The sequence below is a fragment of the Pseudorca crassidens genome, chromosome 2 (genome assembly GCF_039906515.1).
Source record: "Pseudorca crassidens isolate mPseCra1 chromosome 2, mPseCra1.hap1, whole genome shotgun sequence".
Classification (NCBI taxonomy): domain Eukaryota; kingdom Metazoa; phylum Chordata; class Mammalia; order Artiodactyla; family Delphinidae; genus Pseudorca; species Pseudorca crassidens.
The window spans coordinates 117,403,885-117,417,288 of record NC_090297.1 but is presented as its reverse complement, the minus strand read 5'-3'; the positions used below and the strand labels follow the sequence as shown (position 1 = coordinate 117,417,288).

Sequence of the window (13,404 nt, the reverse complement as noted above, 5' to 3'; positions counted from 1 at the left end):
AGGCTTACTGTTGTGGCGCACGGGCTTAGCTGCTCTGCGGCATGTGGGATCCTCCCGGACGAGGGCTGGAACCTGCGTCCCCTGCATTGGCAGGCGGATTCCTAACCACTGTGCCACCCGGGAAGCCGCAATGCTACGTCTTCAGTGGAAATGTGGACAGACTCCCACAGAGGAGATGATGATCTGATGGCCTGGGCTGGGACCACAGAGTCAGAAAACCCTATCTGGACACCTGAGTTACTGATGCCATGTGATGGGAGACCAGGCAGCTGAGATCATCCTATCACTTGCCCATAGCTTCCAACTATACCATGTTGTTGAGTCACTTGAGGTTCTGGACTTGGAGGGATCTGTCTCTATGAAAGATAGCTACCTACCACCCCACTACGGGGCGACTTCTACCTTTACTTTGTTGTGTTCTTAGGGCTCCCTCTTCCAGGCTCTGCAGGGTTCTCCTGGGCTGGCCACAAGTGAGGGAGGCGCTCCAGCCCAGCACGGCCTCCTCTCACAGTGAGAGCCACCAGGGAAGCAAGTCGGGACACAGACAGTGGTCTGGAGAGATCCTCTCTCTGAAAGGGGAAAGCAGTTTCTATTCCCTTCCCTCCTGTCTCCCTCCTGGTAGTTGGACACTTTCATTAAGACGGTTTCTGTGAGCCAGAGAATTCAAGCACAGGGTTGAATTTGATTTCTGGCAGCTCTGCTGCTGGTCCTTTTTCCGATGTGCAAGAGGAAGCACCCAGTGACAGAGGGCTTTTGCCACTTGCAGAGTACAAACTGGGCACCAAAGAAGATATCAGGCAGACAATCTGGAACAGCATTGCCCTTCCAACGAGACAGGTTTCTCCTTCTGATGAACTAGCCCAACGACTTCCACTTGAGAAAAGGCATTGCATGGTGAGGAAAGAGAGGCACTCCTGATACAGGCAACTGGCAGGGAATCTACAGGAAGGGGAATTTGTCAGTATTTTCCTCCTGTTGGCAGGGGTGAGGGGGGTGCGGGAGGGTTGTTTTGTCTTTGGGTTGGAGGTTCTTCGTTTCTTAACCTGGATCCTATCAGGAACTCCTTGAGGGCGGCCATCATCTCACCCATAAGATACGAGGTTGAAATTGACGCCTGAGGTGGTCTGGCAGTTTCTAACCTCCAAGAGGCCAATCTCCAGCCTCCCCAGGAGCATCAAAGGCACACAACCCCTAGCTGCAGGCAGAGGCAGCCCTAACTCACTCTGCCCCTTCAGCTGAGCCCCCGGGGATCATGTCACGTTGTGCAAGGACTAGCCATGCACAGGTATTGTGCAGCGACAAGGCGCCATTCCAGGTGGGGCCTCCACTGGGAAGAAGGGGACCCAGTGCTCATGGGGCCCTGGAGGGTGGCACGCATCGGGAATGAGCTCTGTGGCATCCTGACACGCAGCAGCGTCCAGCATCAACACACGGGGACTGAATCTCTAGAAGTCAGGCCCCTCTGAAAGGAAGTAAAACGTGCTCTGGAACCACCACGGCGCTGGGGAGCGCCTCACCCTAAAGGTGACCCAGCAGGCGCTAAGAGGTGACCGACAGTGGCTGAGGCTGTGACACAGACTGCTCTGGGAGGTGGCATGCGTGCAGACCGCCTGGGTGGGCCACCTCCGGCTTACCTTGGAGTCTGTATGGGAGCCTCCTTCCTTCCCTACCGCGTCGAGGTCAGTCACACCTCGGCTGAACTCCAGGGCCTCATTCCCTGGGAGCGGGGCCTCAACGGCATCGATGTCCGTCTCCTCTGCAGTGGCCGTGGAGGCCCTCTCGGCTCCGGTGAGCTGGCGGCCTACAGGGACAACAGAGAGGGTAGGGAAGGGGTACAGTCACACTAAGGACAACGTCCTACTTGCCCAACACGTTAGTTTTCAGTTGTGTCACACCTAGGGACGCCACTGGCTTTGTAACGTTTTCACATATCTTTTCACTCAAGTCTGTTAAATTTCCAATCCAATAAGATGTTCTCATTTTAATATCCTTTTAAAGTCCAGAAACAAAGACACCATCTCCTCAAGTCTGCACATGACTGCTTGGCCATGCTCCTAACGGGCTGTCAGATAAGGGGTAAATCACCTCACTCCCTGGGCCCCAGTTCCTTCAACTGTATAGTGGAGGCTGAGTTAGGTGGGTGGGAGGGTTGCAGGCCTGAAAAATAAGGACAAGGAGATCCGAGGCCCCATCCCACACAGTACATCAGTCTCCCATCCTCAGAGCCTGCCTCTGACCGTCCCTCAGGAGCAAAAGCTAGGGAAGGGCCCTGGAGAAGGCGGCAGTGGCAGAGGAGAGACAGGTGGCTGGTTTTCATGCCTTGTCTTGTCTATTTCCCACTTGCCCCTTCCTACCGAAGACAGTGACCACGTCTTTGATCACACGCTCAGCACGTGTATGAAATTCCTACTGTTTCTTATTTTTCTTCATTCCCTGTTCCTCTCTCTTTCCTGGGTTCTATAAAAACACCTGGCAATTCTCAGGCATTTCCCAGGAAACATTTTTTTTTTCTCTACATTTGGGATTAGGTTCATCACTACTGTCTTCAAATAAAACTTCTTAAAAGGCTTCAGAGACCAAGCACCAATTGTAAAACTGCACAGGCTAATGTAAGTAGCAAGTATGAAGAGTTGATTCCCTAACCCTAAGGCCGACCCAGGGAGCCAGGCTTTGGTCACTTGAGGGCCCGCCTTGTAGAACAAATAGTCCTAACAAGTCTTCTCATGCAAACCCATACGAGTCATCGGGGGAAGCAAGGCGGTATTTAGAAAGCCAACGGTGTGCTTGGTTTTCCTCCTGGCTGCTCTGGGAGCTGGGAGACGGACTGCTAAGGGTTGCAATGGCATGTAACAGAAAGGAGGGCCCTGGACCATGGCCTGGCAGGGCAGCTCTTCTGCTCCTTTGTAAAGCAGCCGGCAGGAACATAGGGAGTGGGCTACTTCCTACCATCTCCTGCACCCAGAAGTGACCTTCCTGACGATGAAGAAGTTGATCCTGTGAGAGGGAGGCCGATGGATAACTCGTGACTATTTCTTAGTAGGTGGATGGTGTTGGGAACTGAGCCTCTGAGTCTCCTTGCCCGCAGAGGAGTGAGCAGGGTGAACTGGGCCTGCGTTTGAGGAGAGATCTCCATCAGTCATCAGGAGGGACTGGCTCCTACAGCACGGGGCATCCATCTGTCAGTGCATTTAATTAGCACATGATAGCAACTGTGCCCTTCTGGTCTTGAGACCAAGGGTGTATTTCATTCATGGCTCCCAAGGATCTGGCACAGAGAAGGTGTTCAGTAGACACTAACAAAGGCAACAGTGCCACGACAGGGTAGCAGAACAGGGAAGTGGGCTATAAGAGGAGGCTGCCCCTCACCCCTGGAGATCCTAATGACAAGAACTAAGCAGCCCTCCAGAGGGTCTGGAGATGCCCAGGCCAGGAGCCCAGAAGGGATTGGAAAATCTCTTAGGTTCTAGCTCTGCTTCTGGGGGAGTCATTGAAAAACAAACTTCTCAACCATTTTCTTTGTACTAGTGGAGTTCTCAAACCAAGCCTGACGTACATGAAGTCACCAACTATGGGACTGCTTTTTGAGAGACTTCCTGCCACTCAGTGGGCTCTCTGAGGATCACATTTGGAGTCTTATAGATTTAGTACAGCTAACGGGTAGAGAGTACAAGCATACCTATTTTATTGCACTTTACAGATATTTCATTTTTACAAACTGAAGGTTTGTGGCAAACCTGCATTGAGCAAGTCTACTGGCACCATTTTTCCAACAGCATTTGCCTACTTTGTGTCTGTGTCACATTTTGGTAATTCTCACAATATTTCAAACTTTCTCATTATCTGTTATTAGGTGCTATCCATTATTTGTTATGATGATCTGTGATCAGTGATCTTTGCTTATAATTATTTGGGGGCACCATAAACTGTACTCATATAAGACAGTGAACTTAATGTGCTCTGACTGCTTCACTTGCTAGCCACTCCCACCACCACCCCCACCCTGCCCATCTCTCTTCCTTTCCTTGGGCCTCCCTATTCTCTAAGACACAACAATATGGAAATTAGGCCAATTAATAACCTTACACTGGCCTCAAGTGTTCAAGTGAAAGGAAGAGTCACATGTCTCTCATCTTAAATCAAAAGCTAGATATGATTAAGCTTAGTGAGGAAGGCGTGTTGAAAGCCAAAATAGGTCAAAAGCAAGGCCTCTTGCAACAGTTAGCCAAGTTGTGAATGCCTAACCCAGAGCAAGGCCCTAACTCTCTTAAATTCTATGAAGGCTAAGAGAAGGTAGGAAGCTACAGAAGAAGAGTTTGAAGCTAGCAGAGGTTGGTTCATGAGGTTTAAGGAAAGAAGCCATAACCATAAGGAAAAAGTGCAAGGTGAAGCTGCAAGTGCTGAGGTAGAAGCTGTGGCAAGTTACCCAGAAGATCTAGCTAAGATCATTAATGAAGGTGTCTACACTAAACAACAGATTTTCCATGTAGAGGAAACAGCCTTATATTGGGAAGATGCCGTCATTCAGGACTTTCATAGCTAGAGAGGAGAAGTCAATGACTGGCTTCAAAGCTTCGAAGGACAGGCTGACGCTCTTTAGGAGCTAATACAGCCAGTGACTTCAACTTGAAGTTGAAGCCAATGTTTATTTACCACTCCGAAAATCCTAGGGCCCTTAAGAATTACGCTAAAACTACTCTGCCTGTGCCCTACACATGGAACAACAAAGCCTGGATGACAGCACATCTGTCGACAACATGGTTTACTGAATATTTTAAGACCACTGTTGAGACCTACTGCTCAGAGAAAAAGATTCTTTCCAAATTATTACTGCTCATTGACAATGCACCTGGTCACCCAAGAGCTCTGATGGAGAGGTACAATGAGATTAATGTTGTTTTCACGCCTGCTAGCACAGCATCCATTCTGCAGCCCATGGATCAAGGAGTAATTTCAACTTTCAAGTCTTATTATTTAGGAAATACATTTCATAAGGCTACAGCTGCCATAAATAGCAATTCTCCTGATGGATCTGGGCAAAATAACTTGAAGATCTTCTGGAAAAGATGCACCATTCTAGACACCATTAAGAACATCCGTGATCCATGGGAAGAGGCCAAAATGTCAACATGAACAGCATTTTGGAAGAAGTTGATCTCAACCTTCATGGATGACTCTGAGGGGTTCAAGACTTCAGTGGAGGAAATAACTGCAGATGTGGTGCAAACAGCAAGAGAACTAGCATTAGAAGGGGAGCCTGAAGATGTGACTGAATTGCTGCAATGTCATGATAAAACTTGAACAGATGAGGAACTGCTTCATATGGATAAGCAAAGAAAGTGGTTTCTTGAGATGGAATCTACTTCTGGCAACGATGTGTAAAGACTGTTGAAATGCCAATAAAGGATCCAGAATATTACATAAACTTAGTCGATAAAGCAGTGGCAGGGTTTGAGAGGATTGACTCCAATATTGAAAGAAGTTTTACTGTGGGTAAAATGCTATAAAACAGCATTGCCTGCTACAGAGAAATTGTTTGTGAAAGGAGCGTCAACCAATGTGGCCAACTTCACTGATGCCTTATTTTAAGAAACTGTCCCAGCCCGCCCCACCCCGCACCTTAGCACCCACCACCCTAATCAGTCAGCACCCATCAACACTGAGGCAAAACCCTCCACCAGCAAAAAGATTACGGTTTGCTCAGATGATAGTATTTGTTAGCAATGAAGTATTTTAAAAGTATGTACAGTTTTTTACATATAATACTATTGTACACTTAATAGACTACAGTATAGTGTAAAGATAACTTTTATGTGCGTTGGGAAACCAAAAACTTTGTGCTACTCGCTTTATTGCAATATTCATTTTATTGCTGTGGTCTGAAACTGAACTCGCGATATCTCCTAGGTATGCCTGTATAGTAACAGATCTGTTAGAACCGGGGGGGTAAAGCTGGGGTAGAGAGAAAGAACAAGCTAGATGGAGGGATATTATTATTGTGTGTGTGCCTGTCAGTGTATCAGATAACACAACATCTCGAAAAGGGACCCACAGCAAACGGTCTTCTGCAGGTCCTATCAGACAAGGGACAAAATCTGGTATTTGCAATGTTCCTGATATCGACAAGCCCAAGGGACAAGAAATGATACGAAAATCTTCTGGTAAAACCAGGAAACTTACAGGATCGGGCACTATGGATTTCAAATTGTAATAGGGACAGGTAAGACTGAACTTGGGGTAGGGGATGGTGCTTTTTAAACTGTTTATTTAAACTATACTGGATACACTGAATAGTCTCTAGACATATGCTGATTTCATTCATCTACTCAGTAAGTATTTGTTAAGAACCCTGTATACAAAAGAAGTCCACTGGACATAAAGATGAATAAGCAAAATCTGTGCTTTCAATGCTTCCCCAGCCTGATGGAAGAAACAGACACAAACCACAGATGCAGCATGAGGCTGTATCACCTATGAGGGAGCTATCCAGGGTACAGGACAACAGAAGAGGAACATCTAAGTCAGGCGGGTGTTAGAGAAGGCCGTGCAGAGGGGAAACACCTCCTGAGGAAGGAGTACCAGCTAAGGCAGGTGAAGAAGCAGGCAGAGGGGAGGGGAGGCCATGGAAGGCACTCTAGGCAGAGGGCAAGGCAGGGGCAAAGACACAGAGGTACAGAAGTCCACAGCATGGTTGGAGACACTGCAAATGACTCTGCGGGAGGGACCTGACCAGGAAGCGTCAGGATCTGATCTTGAAGGAAGGCAAGAAGGTGAAGTAATACCAAAAGATTTTCATTTTTTCAAATTTCACCTAGGGATGACGTGGAGGATAGATCTATAAGGGACACGATAGAAAGCAACACTCTAGGGGAGAAAGATGAGGGCTTAAGCTAAAGAGGTGGCATAAGACAGAACAGAGGGGACAAATCTGAAATACCTTCAGGGGTGCAGAAATCACAGGACTTGGTAACCAACTGTCTGCGGGCGGGGAAGGGGGAGGGAAAGAGGGAGAGAGGAGGAGATGGGGAGGGAGAGAGAGAGGAATACATGTAGAATGAGTTTTAAAGCTCTGATTTAGGTGACTGAGTAGAGACTGGCATCCTTTAGGGAAAATTTTGGAGAAGGAGGATTGTGGGTAAGAGAATGAAATTGTGAGAGTCCGTAGCAGCTAACTGGAGATAGCCACTATCCGTAAGTGGAGAGTTCAAGAAAAAGGTCTGGGCTGGAGTTAAAACCATGGGCAGTCAAAAAAGAGCAAAGGGACCGATCCCAGGAGAAAATCCCCACACCTGAGGGGTAGGTAGAAAGGAGAACCTACAAAGGATGCCGGAAAGCAGCTAGCGGAGAAAAAAGGAAAGAGTGTGGGGTGGCGGTGGGGGGCCCCAGAAGCTGGGGAAGGGGAGTGCTTCATTCCCAGTGGTGCACACTGCAGACAAAGGCTGGTTCAATTTGCCGACTAGGTGGTCCTTCAGTGACCTGGACTGGTCGTTTCAGGAAGGGCTGGCAGGCAGCAGACACCAGATCACTGGAGGTTGAAGGGCTAATGGCGAGGGTGGGATAAAACGTAGACAATGAGTATAAATGTCTCGCAAGAAGCTTGACTATGGAGAGGAAAGAGATAGGCTGGGGGAGATGCAGGGACAAGGAAGGTTTGATTTTTTTTTTTTTTATGATGGAAAAGACTTGACCTTATCTGTTTGCAGTGGGGGGAAAAGTCAGCACAGTAGAAGATTCAGGTGATGATTTAGGAGAGAGCTGATGGCTCAGGGTTTAGGAAGAGGCGAGATGAGGGGAAAAGCAGAGGCAGTGAATAGGTTAATCTCAGACAGGAGAAGAACATGGTCCACCAAGACGGAAACTGGGGATGAGGGAAAGGCAGAAGGACTGCTGAATGGCAAAGGAGCCTGGGGCCCAGTCTGGGGACCACAGATGTGTAATGGACCAGCGTCACAGGGCAAAATGGACAGGTACTGTTGGATGAATGTAGAACTTTTTACATGTCAATTATACCTCAAAATAAAATGGTTAAAATAAAAAGGATTATCAGCTCAGTCCAAAAGTACTTGAAATGGCCACTTTCTGCCTCAAAATTGCAACAGCAATAGCTTAAACTCAAATAGTGCTTACTGTGTTCCAGGCACTAGTTTAAGGGATTTACATGTCTTAACTCATTTATCCTTAGAACCACCCTGAGAGTTAAGCACTATTATTATCCCCATGACAGATAAAGAAACTGAGGCACAGAGCTGGTAAGGCTGGAGCTGGGGCTCAAAGCCTGCCAGTCTGGCTCCAGGCTTGGTGCTTTTAACCATTGCACCACCTCGTCTCCCAACAGGCTCACTGCTTCCACCTGTAGTCTCAGCCACCCTGCTTTATCTTCTTCATTGCATCGACATCCCCTAAAATGGTCTTGTTTGTCATCTGTTTGATCCCCCACCCCAACTTTCAGTGTGAGCTCCTCGCCAGCGGAAACCTTGTCTTGTTCACAGTATCCCCAGAATCGAGCCTGGCATATGCGGAAACTCGATAAACATATGCTGAATGAAGGAAGGGAATTGAAACTCAGGAGAACCAAAGGATCAGGCAGTGGCGGCCTGATGAGATGGAAGAGCAGGTGTGGTGGGAGCGTGGAAGTGACACAAGGTCAGTGGTGTGCTTGCTTGAATAAGCCAGATGCCCAGGTCCAGCAGATGTAACAGGTACACAGTAAATACTCCTGAATCCACTGCTCACTGTCTAGATGGCAAGAGTTTTATTTCTAAGAAGCTCTAATCTCCAAAGGGCTCCAAGCCCTTCCCCACGTTGGATTGTCTGCTGCCCTGGGAAGAGGGACGCCTCCAGGGGAATGGGATCTCTCCCAGGAAACCCACTCCAGGAGTCAAAGAAACTGCACAGGGCAAAGCAAGGCAAGAGGAACAGGGGCAGTGGCCCCACCTGGCTCTGAGCCCCGGGTACTGGCCAAGGACAGCTGCTGCCAAAACATACAAAAGATAAATCTCCCCCAGGGTAGGGAACGGTGGGAAGAATGAGGGAGGAAAGAAAGGCAGGCAGAGAAAGGGAGAGAGGGGCGGCACACACAATGAAAGTGAGGACTTTCATTAAAAGCACTCCCGAAACCCAGAAGGGAAAGGGCAGACAAGACATCAAAGAAGACAGCAAAGCCTCCGCACTTTCCAATTCCTCCAGAGTAAACAAGTTTCCTCTGCATGACAAACGGCCTGCCTGGGGCAGCTCTGCTGGAAAGATAAACACTGCATTAAATGAAAGCGCCCTAACGTGGAAGCAAGATTCTTGTTAAAAGGAAAAGAAAACCTGCCGACCGACAGTTCCACTGTGGAGCTTCAAGGTGCCCCGTTACAGAGAAAAATCCTAATGGAGTCAATAAAGTCTTCTGGGTGAAGAATTTATGGAAAAAAGGAACGTGTTCCTAGCAGTTATAGACAGTATGGAAGCAAGTGGGGCTGTAAAAGGGAAGTGACTACGGGGCTTGATAAGAAAACATTTCCCATCTCAGATCTGTAGAATTCCAAGCACTGATACTCAAAGTAGGTTTCACTTCATGGCAGTGGCACTACACGGCATTCAGAGGGCACCTGATTAATCGTTTAACGTGGATCTGTCATGAAATCATGGGACTTCAGAGATCTTCTTGTCCACTGCCCCCACTGCATAGATGGGGTCACGTAGTTGAGACTCTGAACTGGAGAACCGGCTAATAGCTAATGTGTATTTAGAGTGTATTACAGGCTAGGCACGATGCTGATTGACATGCATTATCTCCCAATACCTAGCAGATAAGAATGATCCAGAAAGACTATAAAGTTTGCTGAGGATCACCCGGCTGAGAAGTGGTAGAGTTAGGATCCAAGCCCAGCTGTTCAGGTGCCAGAACCCAGACTCTCAGCTGCTTCTCTAGTCTGCTGGTCCAACACTCTCTCCAAAATGCCACACTGCCTTTTCATTTCTGTGATGGTTGCTTTTGTGTGCCAATGTGCCTGGGCCATGGTGCCCAGATATTTGACCAAACATTGTTCTAGATATCGCGCTGCAGGTATTTTTCGCACGAGAGTAAACATTTAAATCAGTAGACTCTGAGTCAAGCATGTTACCCTCCATGATGCAGGCGGGCTTCAACCAATCAGTTGGAGGTCTTAACAGAACAAAGACTGACCTCCCTGTAAGAAGAGGGAACTGTGCCAGCAGACCACCTTTAGATTGGAACTGCAGCTCTTTCCTGGACTTCCAGCCTGGAGCCCACCCTGCAGATTTTGGACTGGCCACACCTCCACAATCACATGAGCCAATTCCTTAAAATGGTGTGTGTGTGTGTGTGTGTGTGTGTGTGTGTGTGTGTGTGTGTGTGTGTGACATGAGCCAATTCCTTAAAATGGGGTGTGTGTGTGTGTATCTCCCTGAAAAATACAATTTACATCACTCCCCAGGCCATATTCTCCCTTACATGAGTTGGGGAGAGCCCCTACCACTCCCTTTACTCTGCAGAGACGCCAACACGATATATGGAGAGCATATCCAACCCATGCTTGACCTCCTTAAAGAGATATATACTCAGTGCTTTGACATCTTAAACTCTGAAGCAACTACACTGGGCCTGACAGATTTCCCTAAAATGAACCGAGATGTTTCATTTCCCTAAAATGAACGTCAGTTACATTCTTCTCAGGGAGAATGGTATACAGAAGGTGCCAAATAGATGAAATCTCACGTATATTACTGTAATTTGAAAAAATGATCACCAAAAAGGTTATAAAAGGAGAGGTGCATGTCGCTGATGGGCCCATTATCTCGACGCTGACCACCTGTTAGTCAGAAGAGCGCAGCCACGTTGGTCTCTATCTACAGCCTCAGCCACCATCACTCATCACCATCAGTACTCTCTTCAGCCTTCCAGCCTCACCCTCTAGGCTACATCACCTCAATGCTACCTACTCCCCCCAAACCAAGGTCATCGTTCTTCATCAAGGGGACTGTTTAGAAGTCACTCCCTGCTGAAATTTCTACTCAATCTCCACGCTCATTGTGGCACAGAGTAAGCACTGAATAAATGCTGTTGACAATGACTAAAATGACACACATCCCTTGCCACAATCACTGACCATGTTTACCAGTTTATTCAACAAGTATTTATTATGCCAGGAACAGTCCCTACCCTCCCAGAGCTTGCACTCTACTGAAGACAGGAGGACACTATGTATCTGGTAGACAGTGGGCCAAATGCTGATGTTAACAGCATCAGCCAGGAGTGAAAAGAACATAGGAACCTGGAGGAAAAAAGTGTTTAACTTTTCGGGAAGGGGAGAGGAAGAGAATGGGACAGTGGAAGCTGGAAGGCAGGCTCCCCAGAAGACAGGACAGTGAAGGATAAGTAGAATGGCTGCCTGGGGTAAATGCAGGAACCACCGGCAGATGGAACGGCATTGACAACGGCTGGAGGGTACACGATACACTCAGGGTGCTAGGGGAGGAGTGGGGGGAGACAAGACGGAGAAAAGGATAGGAAGGGATCCCTACTGGAATCTCTACTCACCCCCAGAGAGAATCCTGCCTAGTATCACAGGAAATCATATCAACCCACCCCCACCCAGAAGACCCCTGCAGGGTCTAGAAGGGGAAGGAAGGAGTAGCTCCCGCTGCAGGAGGGAAAGAGGACCTACCCCTCAGAATAGTCTACATGAAATGTTATCCAGCTCTTCTCTCCAAAAGGCCAAACCATACCATCCTGACCTCTTTAGCAAATGGCTGAGAAGTTAGTTCTGATTAGGTGCTCGGAGGCTAGATCAAGCTCCACAGACAGGAGTTCCATGATAAGAACACAGTTCAAACACTCAACCTCTAGGTAACCTCCCTATGTCCAACTCCTTTCACTCCAGGAATAAATGGCTTCACCAGAGACAATGCCCTTTACTTTCTGATTAGAATTTCTTTGTATATGTGCATCCTGGCTGCTAGTGGTACTGTGGGTTTGAAAGCCTCTGAGGCTTAGCTATGATTCTCCACCAACAAGGGAGCAGGGCATCACCAAAGAACACTTAATAACGTAAAGGTATCAATCTTTTCCAGCTAGCAGCTCTGAGGGCAAATCCTCCAGTTCAGAAGTGAGCAGATCAGCTTCTGTCCTCCGAGCAACATGGCCAGCTATAGGTCTGGTATAATGAAAAGTACATCTTTCTCCCACTATCGCCACCTAGTTCCTTTTTGCAGAATGAACCACAGTAACCAGTGTCTTGTGTATCATTCTGGAGATGTTCTATGCAGAGTAGGCACATATATGGTTTCATGTGTATATGTATATATACATATATATACACACACACTTTCATTTACATGTATATATTTTTCTACAGTATAATTGGTAGCGTGTCATATCCACAGTTCTACACCTTGATTTTTTTTTAATTCAACAAAATATCTTGGAGATGACTTTTTATCAGTTCACAGAGTACACCAACTCTGTGTAATATCCCATTATTTGTAACCATAATTTATTTTAAAATCCCCTCTTGCTATTTCCGATTTTTTGCTTTTATAACAAATTCTTTGCTGACGTAACTTTATGTATGCGTTATTTCATACATGTATGGGTTTACCCTTAACGTGAATTCTTTGAAGGGAATTTGAGGGTAATTCGGGGGTCAAAGCATGTGAATTTTCAAAATTAATGATTTCCACATTTTCCTCCATAGGGATTCTACCTTTATCACACACTATGTCAACATGTGTGTCTGGGTTTATTTCTGAGCTTTCTGTTCTGATCCATTCACGCACTTATTCATGCATCAGCACAGTTTTACCTATTATAGCTTTATAATATGTTTTTGTACCTGGAAAGCCACTCCTCTGTCATCACTCATCTCTTCCAGGATTTTTTCTATTCTTGCTTTTTCCCATATTTTAAAATAATAATAGCTAACATGTATTTGGTGTTTACCATGTGCCAAGCACCAGACTCAGCATTTGAAATGTACCTGCTCATCTAATCAACACAAAAATTCTATGAGGCAGGCATTACTGTTATTTCTATTTTTTCCAAAAGAGGAAACTAAGGCACAGGGAGGTTATGGAACTTGCCCAAAATCACACAGCCAGTGACCACTGCAGCTAGAATGCAAACCAAGAGTCTCTACTCTTCACCACTTTGTGATAATGCCTTTTGCAGTATGAGATTTCTTTTGCTATTTTCTAACTTCTTGAATTGAATGTTTAATTAATTTGATTTTCATGATTGATCATCTATTAATGTAAATAATTAAGGCTTTGATTTTCCTCTGAGCACTCTTTCATCTGTATCCCATAAGATTTGAATATGATAGCGTACCAAGGTGCCTACTTTGCTGTTAAAAATTTGTATTGTAATGTTAAATTTATAGATTAATGTAAGGAGAATTAACA

The 13,404-nt window shown here is 46.6% G+C and overlaps 1 protein-coding gene across 5 annotated transcripts in view; it reads right to left on the bottom strand.

The window, feature by feature from the left end:
* The window catches only part of C2H1orf226 (chromosome 2 C1orf226 homolog), a 314,827-nt gene that overhangs the window by 28,145 nt on the left and 273,278 nt on the right, over positions 1-13,404 (bottom strand). For all 5 annotated transcript variants that reach the window (XM_067728458.1, XM_067728461.1, XM_067728460.1 and 2 more), the window contains exon 7: positions 1,635-1,801. In XM_067728458.1, the coding sequence (XP_067584559.1) occupies positions 1,635-1,801 (167 nt within the window). The remainder of the gene's footprint in view (positions 1-1,634; positions 1,802-13,404) is intronic.